The sequence below is a fragment of the Physella acuta genome, unplaced genomic scaffold (genome assembly GCF_028476545.2).
Source record: "Physella acuta isolate Inbredline_101_S28 unplaced genomic scaffold, ASM2847654v3 ptg000283l, whole genome shotgun sequence".
Taxonomy (NCBI): domain Eukaryota; kingdom Metazoa; phylum Mollusca; class Gastropoda; family Physidae; genus Physella; species Physella acuta.
The window spans coordinates 970377-984153 of NW_026731802.1; the positions used below are offsets into that span (position 1 = coordinate 970377).

The following is a 13777-nucleotide window of genomic DNA, read 5'->3' on the forward strand; positions in this document are numbered from 1 at the left end:
AGCTCCACAATCTAGGTGTAAATATTGAGTAGCTCCTCAATCTAGGTGTAAATATTGAGTAGCTCCACAATCTAGGTGTAAATATTGAGTAGCTCCACAATCTAGGTGTAAATATTGATGAGCTCCACAATCTAGGTGTAAATATTGATGAGCTCCACAATCTAGGTGTAAATATTGAGTAGCTCCACAATCTAGGTGTAAATATTGAGTAGCTCCACAATCTAGGTGTAAATATTGAGTAGCTCCACAATCTAGGTGTAAATATTGAGTAGCTCCACAATCTAGGTGTAAATATTGATGAGCTCCACAATCTAGGTGTAAATATTGAGTAGCTCCTCAATCTAGGTGTAAATATTGAGTAGCTCCACAATCTAGGTGTAAATATTGAGTAGTTCCACAATCTAGGTGTAAATATTGATGAGCTCCACAATCTAGGTGTAAATATTGATGAGCTCCACAATCTAGGTGTAAATATTGAGTAGCTCCACAATCTAGGTGTAAATATTGATGAGCTCCACAATCTAGGTGTAAATATTGAGTAGCTCCACAATCTAGGTGTAAATATTGAGTAGCTCCACAATCTAGGTGTAAATATTGATGAGCTCCACAATCTAGGTGTAAATATTGATGAGCTCCACAATCTAGGTGTAAATATTGAGTAGCTCCACAATCTAGGTGTAAATATTGAGTAGCTCCACAATCTAGGTGTAAATATTGAGTAGCTCCACAATCTAGGTGTAAATATTGATGAGCTCCACAATCTAGGTGTAAATATTGAGTAGCTCCACAATCTAGGTGTAAATATTGAGTAGCTCCACAATCTAGGTGTAAATATTGATGCGCTCCACAATCTAGGTGTAAATATTGATGCGCTCCACAATCTAGGTGTAAATATTGAGTAGCTCCACAATCTAGGTGTAAATATTGAGTAGCTCCACAATCTAGGTGTAAATATTGATGAGCTCAATCTTCTGGTGATCAGAAGTTTGCAGGGGTGCCACTCTTTCAGGATATCTTGGATTTCTAGATTGGAGAATTTTTTTCACTTTCCGGATTCGCAAAGTTTTAGTTTTAAAAATAGACTACCGTTATCTAGTTAGATAACTGTGGATTTCAGGGGTCATCCATAAATGACATCACGTCTGTCAGCACTTATCATCCCAAAATAACCAGACCCCACATTCAAAAAGACATTTTTTATATTTTAAACTCTACTAAACTCTACTTCACCTGCCCAGTGTCCTGCCAAGTCTCAGACATGTTTGAATTTTGAAAAAAAAACAATTCTGCCGAGCATGGCTCTGACCACACTATCCCTTCATATGCTGAGAACATAGAAACAGGTGAACTTTACTTCACCTGCCCTGTGCCCCGCGAGGTCCTGATAGTCAACCTTATCATTCACATGTAGGCCTTAAGAAAAAAAAATAATTGAAAACATTGTTGTAAAAAGAAAATCTTTTTACTATTACTAAACTCATTGTTCTAAACTTTTATAATTAATGTGGTTAATCTACCTATGAATATATCAATAAATTAATTAACGGCTTTAAATTATTTTGTCATTAACAGTGTGTTTAAGAAGGAACAATAATGCAGATTCTCCCCAATAACAAATCAGAAAAATAAACAAACAAAAAAATGAGTTATCAAACGTTACTATTCAGTCAAAGTTAAGCCATTGTTCTAAAACTTTAAAATTAATGTGGTTAATCTACCTATGAATAAATCAATAAATTAATTAACGTCTTTAAATAAATTTGTGATTAACAGTCTGTCTGAAAACAAAAATTGTTCTCTATCTACATACTATTTTACAGCTCTCCACATAGAGTAGAACCATTTACAATAGTCAATCAGACAAACAAAAAAACAAAAATTCAAACATGTAAACAAACTTGAGTTTTAGTAGCATATAGATTTCCGGGTTTGCAGTTTAAAAAACATAAAGACCGTTTTAAACTTTAGAATTGTTTTAATTAGCGAGACTATTTAACAATTTTACCGCTTATGGCCCTTAACTCATTTTGCGCATGCATAGATGGTACAACGTCCACTGCTAGGCTATGCTAGTAATCAACATGGGATGACGTCATTTGTATGCTGCTACTTTTGGTTTCTATGTTAGTAATCAACATGGGTGTGACATCATTTGTATGCTGCTACTTTTGGTTTCTATGTTAGTAATCAACATGGGTGTGACATCATTTGTATGCTGCTACTTTTGGTTTCTATGTTAGTAATCAACATGGGTGTGACATCATTTGTAAACTAAACTAATAAATTACTTGATTATTATACTTGAAATGAAATTGATAATGAACAAACAAGTTGAGTGTTGGAAACAACGGTTTTCTCCTGTTAATCAGTTATTTTAATAATATCAAGTTTTGGGGGTAGTGGGATAGGTAACCTTAGAAAAGTCATTTTCTGTCAATTTGGCTTCAGAAAATTCCATTTAAACATTAGCTCAATTGCCTAAAAGAAATGTCATTTTACTGTACTTATAATGAGGGTACATATGCTGCATCATTTTATAAATGAGTGACTAACACATCTGTATAATATCTTGAATTTTTCAACAAAAGTCTGGAATTTGTTTATATTGCTATAAATGAGTGACTAACACATCTGTATAATATCTTGAATTTTTCAACAAAAGTATGGAATTTGTTTATATTGCTATAAATGAGTGACTAACACATCTGTATAATATCTTGAATTTTTCAACAAAAGTCTGGAATTTGTTTATATTGCTATAAATGAGTGACTAACACATCTGTATAATATCTTGAATTTTTCAACAAAAGTCTGGAATTTGTTTATATTGCTATAAATGAGTGACTAACACATCTGTATAATATCTTGAATTTTTCAACAAAAGTCTGGAATTTGTTTATATTGCTAAAAATGAGTGACTAACACATCTGTATAATATCTTGAATTTTTCAACAAAAGTCTGGAATTTGTTTATATTGCTATAAATGAGTGACTAACACATCTGTATAATATCTTGAATTTTTCAACAAAAGTCTGGAATTTGTTTATATTGCTATAAATGAGTGACTAACACATCTGTATAATATCTTGAATTTTTCAACAAAAGTCTGGAATTTCAGTTTTGAAATGTTGTATGCGCATTTTATTAAATATACAATACTTAAAATACTAATTTTTGTTTGAATATATAATAATGTAAACATAATATGAACCAAATGTCTAAAAAATAAATGAAATAATTGTCTAATTTAAAATTCTGTGCGACAAGTTTTAGGGTTTTTAAAATTTTGGTTTAAGGGTTGGTAGAATTCTGGGATAGGTTTTCAGGATCCGCTTAAAAAATGAGTGGCACCCCTGTGTTTGTGGCAGCACTGTAAGATTCATTATTGGCACCTTGATGGATACACTTTCTACATCTGGATTCAGCTGTCATTCATTTCATCCTAAATGTTTGTGGTTGTTCCAAAAGTAAAGAGTTTGTTTTATTCTAGCCCCCACCAGATTTGTGTTGATGAAAAAATCATTTCAGGGCAGGAGGGAACTGATTGTTTCCAGGTCCCATGTTCCCAGTTGCTCTAGTGGGGCAAGCCTTATTTTAGTTGCTATTTGCTTGAAGTTTTTTTAACAGGATAGGGTTTTTCAAAATTGGTTACCAGTTCAAAACGGTCATTTATATTAATTTGTGTTTTGTAATTTAAAAAATAATCTTTTTTTTTCTTATTTATGAAATGCAGCAAATCCACCCCCCATCAGAACCTGAGGCTCCATCATTACCCGCACAAGGCCACACATCCTCCGTAACGAGGGAGCGAGATGTCCATATAAGTGCGCCACCACCCAGACCACCAGAACCAAGTTCTAACAAAGGTTGGCACTTTGATGAACTCATCCCATTTTCCTATCACTTGAATTTTAGCACCAAATTTGTATGCAACATTTGGACTGGTTTCATATTTCTAATTTTCAATGTTTTACAACCTCTCCCCCCCCCCCCCGGAGAAAAAAGTCTGGAAGAAACACTGATACAGACAAGTGTGGGGGGGAGGGAGGCACAGACTAGTGGGGGGGGGGGAGGCACAAACTAGTGTGGGGGGGAGGCACAGACTAGTGTCACTCTACTTGCTCTGTCAATAGACCAGTATTTTTTCACTCTACTTGCTCTGTCAATAGACCAGTATTTTTTCACTCTACTTGCTCTGTCAATAGACCAGTATTTTTTCACTCTACTTGCTCTGTCAATAGACCAGTATTTTTTCACTCTACTTGCTCTGTCAATAGACCAGTATTTTTCACTCTACTTGCTCTGTCAATAGACCAGTATTTTTCACTCTACTTGCTCTGTCAATAGACCAGTATTTTTTCACTCTACTTGCTCTGTCAATAGACCAGTATTTTTTCACTCTACTTGCTCTGTCAATAGACCAGTATTTTTTCACTCTACTTGCTCTGTCAATAGACCAGTATTTTTTCACTCTACTTGCTCTGTCAATAGACCAGTATTTTTCACTCTACTTGCTCTGTCAATAGACCAGTATTTTTTCACTCTACTTGCTCGGTCAATAGACAGCATTTAAAAGAAGGGCTGAGAAAGATTTGTGTTTACTTGATGCAGGCATCTTCTATGTATTTGATCATTTCATTGTGACAGAACTATCTCTGGTTTTGTTAGAAATAGTTATTAAGGTGTCTGCACTTTTCACTCCAGTCAAATTGGAGTTGAGTAAATAATATAGATATCATCATGATACTAGGAGTTGAGTAAATAATATAGATATCATCATGATACTAGGAGTTGAGTAAATAATATAGATATCATCATGATACTAGGAGTTGAGTAAATAATATAGATATCATCATGATACTAGGAGTTGAGTAAATAATATAGATATCATCATGATACTAGGAGTTGAGTAAATAATATAGATATCATCATGATACTAGGAGTTGAGTAAATAATATAGATATCATCGTGATACTAGGAGTTGAGTAAATAATATAGATATCATCATGATACTAGGAGTTGAGTAAATAATATAGATATCATCATGATACTAGGAGTTGAATAAATAATATAGATATCATCATGATACTAGGAGTTGAGTAAATAATATAGATATCATCATGATACTAGGAGTTGAGTAAATAATATAGATATCATCTTGATACTAGGAGTTGAGTAAATAATATAGATATCATCATGATACTAGGAGTTGAGTAAATAATATAGATATCATCATGATACTAGGAGTTGAGTAAATAATATAGATATCATCATGATACTACACTAGACACTTGGAATCATACAATAGGCTGAAAATGTGCCATATTCAAAACCGTTACCAAAATAAATAAAAACCATTAAAAAAAGAACATTTACCTAAACCTCACACAAAGCCTATATCATAGCTGATCTGACCCTAAACCTAACCTTAATCTTTAACTTAAACCTTGATTGTTGCCTTAGCCTCATTTAATCCAACCAACCCTATTTATTTATTTAGCTTAGTTTAAAGATCTATTTATAGCACACCACATCCCACTGATGCCAATGTACAACATGAGATTTCTTAAAACCTCTGCTCCAACTCTGTTTTGTCCCCAGTAACTCTTTGTTTTGTCCCCAGTAACTCGTTTGTTTCCAGTAAGTCCAGTAACTCTTTGTTTTGTCCCCAGTAACTCTTTGTTTTGTCCCCAGTAACTCTTTTGTTTTGTTTCCAGTAACTCTTTTGTTTTGTCCCCAGTAACTCTTTGTTTTGTCCCCAGTAACTCTTTTGTTTTGTCCCCAGTAACTCTTTGTTTTGTCCCCAGTAACTCGTTTGTTTCCAGTAAGTCCAGTAACTCTTTGTTTTGTCCCCAGTAACTCTTTGTTTTGTCCCCAGTAACTCTTTTGTTTTGTCCCCAGTAACTCTTTGTTTTGTCCCCAGTAACTCTTTTGTTTTGTCCCCAGTAACTCTTTGTTTTGTCCCCAGTAACTCGTTTGTTTCCAGTAAGTCCAGTAACTCTTTGATTTGTCCCCAGTAACTCTTTGTTTTGTCCCCAGTAACTCTTTGTTTTGTCCCCAGTAACTCTTTGTTTTGTCCCCAGTAACTCTTTTGTTTTGTCCCCAGTAACTCTTTTGTTTTGTCCCCAGTAACTCTTTGTTTTGTCCCCAGTAACTCTTTGTTTTGTCCCCAGTAACTCTTTGTTTTGTCCCCAGTAACTCTTTGTTTTGTCCCCAGTAACTCTTTTGTTTTGTCCCCAGTAACTCTTTGTTTTGTCCCCAGTAACTCTTTGTTTTGTCCCCAGTAACTCTTTTGTTTTGTCCCCAGTAACTCTTTGTTTTGTCCCCAGTAACTCGTTTGTTTCCAGTAAGTCCAGTAACTCTTTGTTTTGTCCCCAGTAACTCGTTTGTTTCCAGTAAGTCCAGTAACTCTTTGTTTTGTCCCCAGTAACTCTTTGTTTTGTCCCCAGTAACTCTTTTGTTTTGTCCCCAGTAACTCTTTGTTTTGTCCCCAGTAACTCTTTGTTTTGTCCCCAGTAACTCTTTTGTTTTGTCCCCAGTAACTCTTTTGTTTTGTCCCCAGTAACTCTTTGTTTTGTCCCCAGTAACTCTTTTGTTTTGTCCCCAGTAACTCTTTTGTTTTGTCCCCAGTAACTCGTTTGTTTCCAGTAAGTCCAGTAACTCTTTGTTTTGTCCCCAGTAACTCTTTTGTTTTGTCCCCAGTAACTCTTTGTTTTGTCCCCAGTAACTCTTTTGTTTTGTCCCCAGTAACTCTTTTGTTTTGTCCCCAGTAACTCTTTTGTTTTGTCCCCAGTAACTCTTTGTTTTGTCCCCAGTAACTCTTTGTTTTGTCCCCAGTAACTCTTTGTTTTGTCCCCAGTAACTCGTTTGTTTCCAGTAAGTCCAGTAACTCTTTGTTTTGTCCCCAGTAACTCTTTTGTTTTGTCCCCAGTAACTCTTTGTTTTGTCCCCAGTAACTCTTTTGTTTTGTCCCCAGTAACTCTTTTGTTTTGTCCCCAGTAACTCTTTTGTTTTGTCCCCAGTAACTCTTTGTTTTGTCCCCAGTAACTCTTTTGTTTTGTCCCCAGTAACTCTTTGTTTTGTCCCCAGTAACTCTTTTGTTTTGTCCCCAGTAACTCTTTGTTTTGTCCCCAGTAACTCTTTTGTTTTGTCCCCAGTAACTCTTTTGTTTTGTCCCCAGTAACTCTTTGTTTCCAGTAAGTCCAGTAACTCTTTGTTTTGTCCCCAGTAGCACCAGCCTCCAGCAGTACGGCCCCTAGTTTACAGGTGAGCAGACTTCTAGAGCAACTCCAGCGGGAGCTGAGTGAACTCAAGGCCAATAGTGTCAGCAAAGCAGCATTTCAGGAGTTAAGGGCAGAACATGAGAAACTCAAAGGAGAATTTGAAAGTCTGAGGAACATCCATTCTAAAAAGTTCAGAGAGTTGGAGAACGAGGTAGATGAGGAGAAGAAGCTGAGGTTAACCACACAAGTAGAGATAGAGAGAGTGAAAAAATTTATGTCAGAGACCAATGTTTGAGTCACCAGAAGCACTTGATTCAAGCCCACCCCCACAGAGACCAGTCATTTTCTTTTCTCAACAAATTCTCAGCTCAATGATTCACTCTTCTCCCTGACCTAGTCACACATTCTTCTCCAAGCTGCTTGTTTCTTATTGTAGAATATCATCTGGGACTCATCAATGCTGATCAAGTTTTTTTTGTCAAACATACTATTTAGTCCTCTATTTATTGGCATGCATTCAGACTGTATATTGAGCAGAAAAGGACAGAATTCTTTGATTTCATCTTTAATGAAGTGTCCAGTCCAGCTGGTCTGTACTAGAGTTCTCCCTGGTCCAGCACTAGTCAGAGCTGACTTGCTGGCTAGACACCTGGTTGCTACTAGTTTCATCTCTTGTGGTCACTCAGGTGACTTGCTGGCTAGACACCTGGTTGCTACTAGTTTCATCTCTTGTGGTCACTCAGGTGACTTGCTGGCTAGACACCTGGTTGCTACTAGTTTCATCTCTTGTGGTCACTCAGGTGACTTGCTGGCTAGACACCTGGTTGCTACTAGTTTCATCTCTTGTGGTCACTCAGGTGACTTGCTGGCTAGACACCTGGTTGCTACTAGTTTCATCTCTTGTGGTCACTCAGGTGACTTGCTGGCTAGACACCTGGTTGCTACTAGTTTCATCTCTTGTGGTCACTCAGGTGACTTGCTGGCTAGACACCTGGTTGCTACTAGTTTCATCTCTTGTGGTCACTCAGGTGACTTGCTGGCTAGACACCTGGTTGCTACTAGTTTCATCTCTTGTGGTCACTCAGGTGACTTGCTGGCTAGACACCTGGTTGCTACTAGTTTCATCTCTTGTGGTCACTCAGGTGACTTGCTGGCTAGACACCTGGTTGCTACTAGTTTCATCTCTTGTGGTCACTCAGGTGACTTGCTGGCTAGACACCTGGTTGCTACTAGTTTCATCTCTTGTGGTCACTCAGGTGACTTGCTGGCTAGACACCTGGTTGCTACTAGTTTCATCTCTTGTGGTCACTCAGGTGACTTGCTGGCTAGACACCTGGTTGCTACTAGTTTCATCTCTTGTGGTCACTCAGGTGACTTGCTGGCTAGACACCTGGTTGCTACTAGTTTCATCTCTTGTGGTCACTCAGGTGACTTGCTGGCTAGACACCTGGTTGCTACTAGTTTCATCTCTTGTGGTCACTCAGGTGACTTGCTGGCTAGACACCTGGTTGCTACTAGTTTCATCTCTTGTGGTCACTCAGGTGACTTGCTGGCTAGACACCTGGTTGCTACTAGTTTCATCTCTTGTGGTCACTCAGGTGACTTGCTGGCTAGACACCTGGTTGCTACTAGTTTCATCTCTTGTGGTCACTCAGGTGACTTGCTGGCTAGACACCTGGTTGCTACTAGTTTCATCTCTTGTGGTCACTCAGGTGACTTGCTGGCTAGACACCTGGTTGCTACTAGTTTCATCTCTTGTGGTCACTCAGGTGACTTGCTGGCTAGACACCTGGTTGCTACTAGTTTCCCCTCATCTCTTGTGGTCACTCAGGTGACTTGCTGGCTAGACACCTGGTTGCTACTAGTTTCATCTCTTGTGGTCACTCAGGTGACTTGCTGGCTAGACACCTGGTTGCTACTAGTTTCATCTCTTGTGGTCACTCAGGTGACTTGCTGGCTAGACACCTGGTTGCTACTAGTTTCATCTCTTGTGGTCACTCAGGTGACTTGCTGGCTAGACACCTGGTTGCTACTAGTTTCATCTCTTGTGGTCACTCAGGTGACTTGCTGGCTAGACACCTGGTTGCTACTAGTTTCATCTCTTGTGGTCACTCAGGTGACTTGCTGGCTAGACACCTGGTTGCTACTAGTTTCATCTCTTGTGGTCACTCAGGTGACTTGCTGGCTAGACACCTGGTTGCTACTAGTTTCATCTCTTGTGGTCACTCAGGTGACTTGCTGGCTAGACACCTGGTTGCTACTAGTTTCATCTCTTGTGGTCACTCAGGTGACTTGCTGGCTAGACACCTGGTTGCTACTAGTTTCATCTCTTGTGGTCACTCAGGTGACTTGCTGGCTAGACACCTGGTTGCTACTAGTTTCCCCTCATCTCTTGTGGTCACTCAGGTGACTTGCTGGCTAGACACCTGGTTGCTACTAGTTTCATCTCTTGTGGTCACTCAGGTGACTTGCTGGCTAGACACCTGGTTGCTACTAGTTTCCCCTCATCTCTTGTGGTCACTCAGGTGACTTGCTGGCTAGACACCTGGTTGCTACTAGTTTCATCTCTTGTGGTCACTCAGGTGACTTGCTGGCTAGACACCTGGTTGCTACTAGTTTCATCTCTTGTGGTCACTCAGGTGACTTGCTGGCTAGACACCTGGTTGCTACTAGTTTCATCTCTTGTGGTCACTCAGGTGACTTGCTGGCTAGACACCTGGTTGCTACTAGTTTCATCTCTTGTGGTCACTCAGGTTGTGATGGATTAGTTATCTCCCCGCCATCTTGAGCCCTCCTGTGCCAGGAGCTGTAAGACTGAACCAATGTGAGTGCAGGCATCCAAGTCTAAACCTTGTAGCTAGCACAGCTGTAAGACTGAACCAATGTGAGTGCAGGCATCCAAGTCTAAACCTTGTAGCTAGCACAGCTGTAAGACTGAACCAATGTGAGTGCAGGCATCCAAGTCTAAACCTTGTAGCTAGCACAGCTGTAAGACTGAACCAATGTGAGTGCAGGCATCCAAGTCTAAACCTTGTAGCTAGCACAGCTGTAAGACTGAACCAATGTGAGTGCAGGCATCCAAGTCTAAACCTTGTAGCTAGCACAGCTGTAAGACTGAACCAATGTGAGTGCAGGCATCCAAGTCTAAACCTTGTAGCTAGCACAGCTGTAAGACTGAACCAATGTGAGTGCAGGCATCCCAGTCTAAACCTTGTAGCTAGCACAGCTGTAAGACTGAACCAATGTGAGTGCAGGCATCCAAGTCTAAACATTGTAGCTAGCACAGCTGTAAGACTGAACCAATGTGAGTGCAGGCATCCAAGTCTAAACATTGTAGCTAGCACAGCTCAGGCAGGTAGAAAGCTCTGTTTGCTTGCCAACACATTATTCAGAGGGGACCATTAGGGGAGAGGTGCCATGATCAAAAGTATTTATTAAGTCCTAATGCCTTTTTTCTCATCAGTTTGACTCTGTACACATGGATTGCTACATGAAGAGAATTTAGAATGATTGTGGTATCTTCCAGCCATATGTACCAATTTTTTAGTGAATTGATTGAAAGCGAGTCATGAGCTTATTGTAAATAGCATGGCATGTGACCTCTATTCATCTCAGGTCACAGTTTATATTCCTTTGTATTTGTATGTCAAGATGATTTGAACTTAAGCTCTCTGTATGTTGTGTGTCATGTAGCTTCTAAGCTCACCTCCTATGTCCTGCAGCATCTAACTGAACCTTGGTGGAACAGCCAACTGAGACAAAAACTTTCTGACATCCAGCCCACTTCCCCTCCTCTCTGCATTATCTAGCTAGAGCCCCATGGTTGCTTGAGTTTCCATGCTTGGAGTTAGACAGTTTTGACATTTTCAATGTATACCCTAAACAAGTTTCAGTTTTTCATTTTTTTTTTAAATACTTGTATGTTATAATCTTCTATGTAAATATGTGTTAATAAACACACAATTTTCCAGCTTTTTTCTTCAACATTCTAGGCTGGGAAACCTGGCTCTAGACAATCTAGGCTAGGATACCTGGCTCTAGACAATCTAGGCTAGGAAACCTGGCTCTAGACAATCTAGGCTAGGAAACCTGGCTCTAGACAATCTAGGCTAGGAAACCTGGCTCTAGACAATCTAGGCTAGGAAACCTGGCTCTAGACAATCTAGGCTAGGAAACCTGGCTCTAGACAATCTAGGCTAGGAAACCTGGCTCTAGACAATCTAGGCTAGGAAACCTGGCTCTAGACAATCTAGGCTAGGAAACCTGGCTCTAGACAATCTAGGCTAGGAAACCTGGCTCTAGACAATCTAGGCTGGGAAACCTGGCTCTAGACAATCTAGGCTGGGAAACCTGGCTCTAGACAATCTAGGCTGGGAAACCTGGCTCTAGACAATCTAGGCTGGGAAACCTGGCTCTAGACAATCTAGGCTGGGAAACCTGGCTCTAGACAATCTAGGCTAGGAAACCTGGCTCTAGACAATCTAGGCTAGGAAACCTGGCTCTAGACAATCTAGGCTAGGAAACCTGGCTCTAGACAATCTAGGCTAGGAAACCTGGCTCTAGACAATCTAGGCTAGGAAAGCTGGCATCTAGTGTAGAGCTCTGCATATAGTATAGCTCTTTGAGACTTTTCTAGTGAGAGATTGGCTCTGTGAAAATTCGATGGCAATGATAGCCTGTGTGTGGGGATGTACAAGTGTGTCCAATGGCCATTAGATTCCTACACACTGTTGATAGCTTGTATTGGGGAATGTAGAACTTAGTCGAAGTGTGTCGGAGGACCACTAGATTCCTACACACTGTTGGGTCATGTGCTGGGACCAGATACAAAGCTGTGTAGCGCCGGCATCATTCCACTTTTTACTCTTTACAAGTGTATTGTACATAATGTAAGACTATAGCTAGATTTTTAACACTGAATGGTTGATGCTTTTTGTTACCAATGCATTCCAAATACAGAATTATTTGAACAAAGCTTTCATTTGTTGATTCATAGAATAATTTTCTAGGTGTAGGATGTTTTTATTTCCAGTTATAGGATCATTACATTTATACAGATAGCTTTGAGTCCATTTTCTAGTAACATATGTACCTAAGTACCATATACAAGTCTATATTTCCACATGAATAAAATGTTTATTCCAATGAAATGATTAGACTTGTTGAGTGAGTAGATTCTTGTCTGAATGGTAGCAGTTGAGTGAGTAGATTCTTGTCTGAATGGTAGCAGTTGAGTGAGTAGATTCTTGTCTGAATGGTAGCAGTTGAGTGAGTAGATTCTTGTGTGAATGGTAGCAGTTGAGTGAGTAGATTCTTGTCTGAATGGTAGCAGTTGAGTGAGTAGATTCTTGTCTGAATGGTAGCAGTTGAGTGAGTAGATTCTTGTCTGAATGGTAGCAGTTGAGTGAGTAGATTCTTGTGTGAATGGTAGCAGTTGAGTGAGTAGATTCTTGTCTGAATGGTAGCAGTTGAGTGAGTAGATTCTTGTCTGAATGGTAGCAGTTGAGTGAGTAGATTCTTGTCTGAATGGTAGCAGTTGAGTGAGTAGATTCTTGTGTGAATGGTAGCAGTTGAGTGAGTAGATTCTTGTCTGAATGGTAGCAGTTGAGTGAGTAGATTCTTGTCTGAATGGTAGCAGTTGAGTGAGTAGATTCTTGTCTGAATGGTAGCAGGTCAATGATCTGAAGGAAGGAACTTGAAGCTACCTGTATTCACATTACCAAGTGCCACATGAACAAAAGCCATATTCTCACACTAGAGTAATTGTAGCAGTAATTTGTTAAAGTTTGCTGTTTAATGTTGCTTGATTTGCCAATGTTGGTTACAAATTATGAGGTGAAAATGAAGGAAATAATGTATGATAAGCTATCAAAGATCATTTGTGACCCCATCAAATGACAAGAGTCATCTTTTTGTGTATCACACTACTTTATCATGGACAAGCAGGTCTAAAGAGCAACCAATCTTGTTTACTTACTGACAAATGATTGGCTACTTGAGCTCAAACAAAAACTACTTCAACTTAAAGACACAAAGAAAACAATCCTTCTGTTTTGAGCTTGGTAGACATATTAAGTAAATGCTTGCATACAATCGTAACAGTTATTTAAAAAGCACATATGGCCTATTACATTTAAGTAGGCCCACAACACTTATAAGAAATCTTCAGATTATGTTATGATTTGTAACCATGGTTTACCAAATTGAGGGTTGGAAACCTTCTAGGAATTCATGATGGGTTTTCTGAGGAGTTGCCAACTTCAAAAGAAAACAAATATACAAACCTTTATAATAATAAGCTTTTAAATGCACTAAAATAAGAAAACAAACTTGCTTTCTTTTATAAAAGTATGAGATCTCTTTCATATTTTAGCCAACTATGTTTTTATTTAAACAAGTAAGTTTTTTTCTGTGCATTTAAAAGCTTATAATGGGCTTGTAATTATGAAGGTTTTTATATAATTTGTTAATTTTTTTACTTTAGTCATTTGTTCAAAATGACGTTTACAGTTTACACCTTTTAAGCTGTAGGACTAAATATATTTGGTTCAAA

At 38.8% G+C, this 13777-nt stretch overlaps 2 protein-coding genes across 7 annotated transcripts in view; both read left to right on the plus strand.

The window, feature by feature from the left end:
- LOC131939574 (SH3 domain-containing kinase-binding protein 1) overlaps positions 1-7828 on the plus strand; it is a 33623-nt gene extending 25795 nt beyond the window's left edge. Inside the window, exons 14-15 of one of the 6 annotated variants that reach the window (XM_059297977.1) lie at positions 3735-3867; positions 7230-7827. In XM_059297977.1, the coding sequence (XP_059153960.1) occupies positions 3735-3867; positions 7230-7519 (423 nt within the window). In that variant the 3' untranslated portion in view covers positions 7520-7827. Of the gene's footprint in view, positions 1-3734; positions 3868-7229 lie in introns of all 6 variants that reach the window. The other 5 variants (XM_059297976.1, XM_059297974.1, XM_059297973.1 and 2 more) reach the window with 5 other exon arrangements.
- Positions 7682-12374, plus strand: LOC131939576 (uncharacterized). The gene is made up of 2 exons (XM_059297979.1): positions 7682-9749; positions 9978-12374. The coding sequence occupies exon 1, from the start codon at positions 7682-7684 to the stop codon at positions 9632-9634; it is 1953 nt and encodes a 650-aa protein (XP_059153962.1). The 3' UTR covers positions 9635-9749; positions 9978-12374.
- Positions 12375-13777: the final 1403 nt, after the last annotated feature.

Excerpts from the sequence above, each read along its gene's own strand:
- LOC131939576 (XM_059297979.1), top strand. The coding sequence starts at position 7,682 with ATGCTGATCAAGTTTTTTTTGTCAAACATACTATTTAGTCCTCTATTT.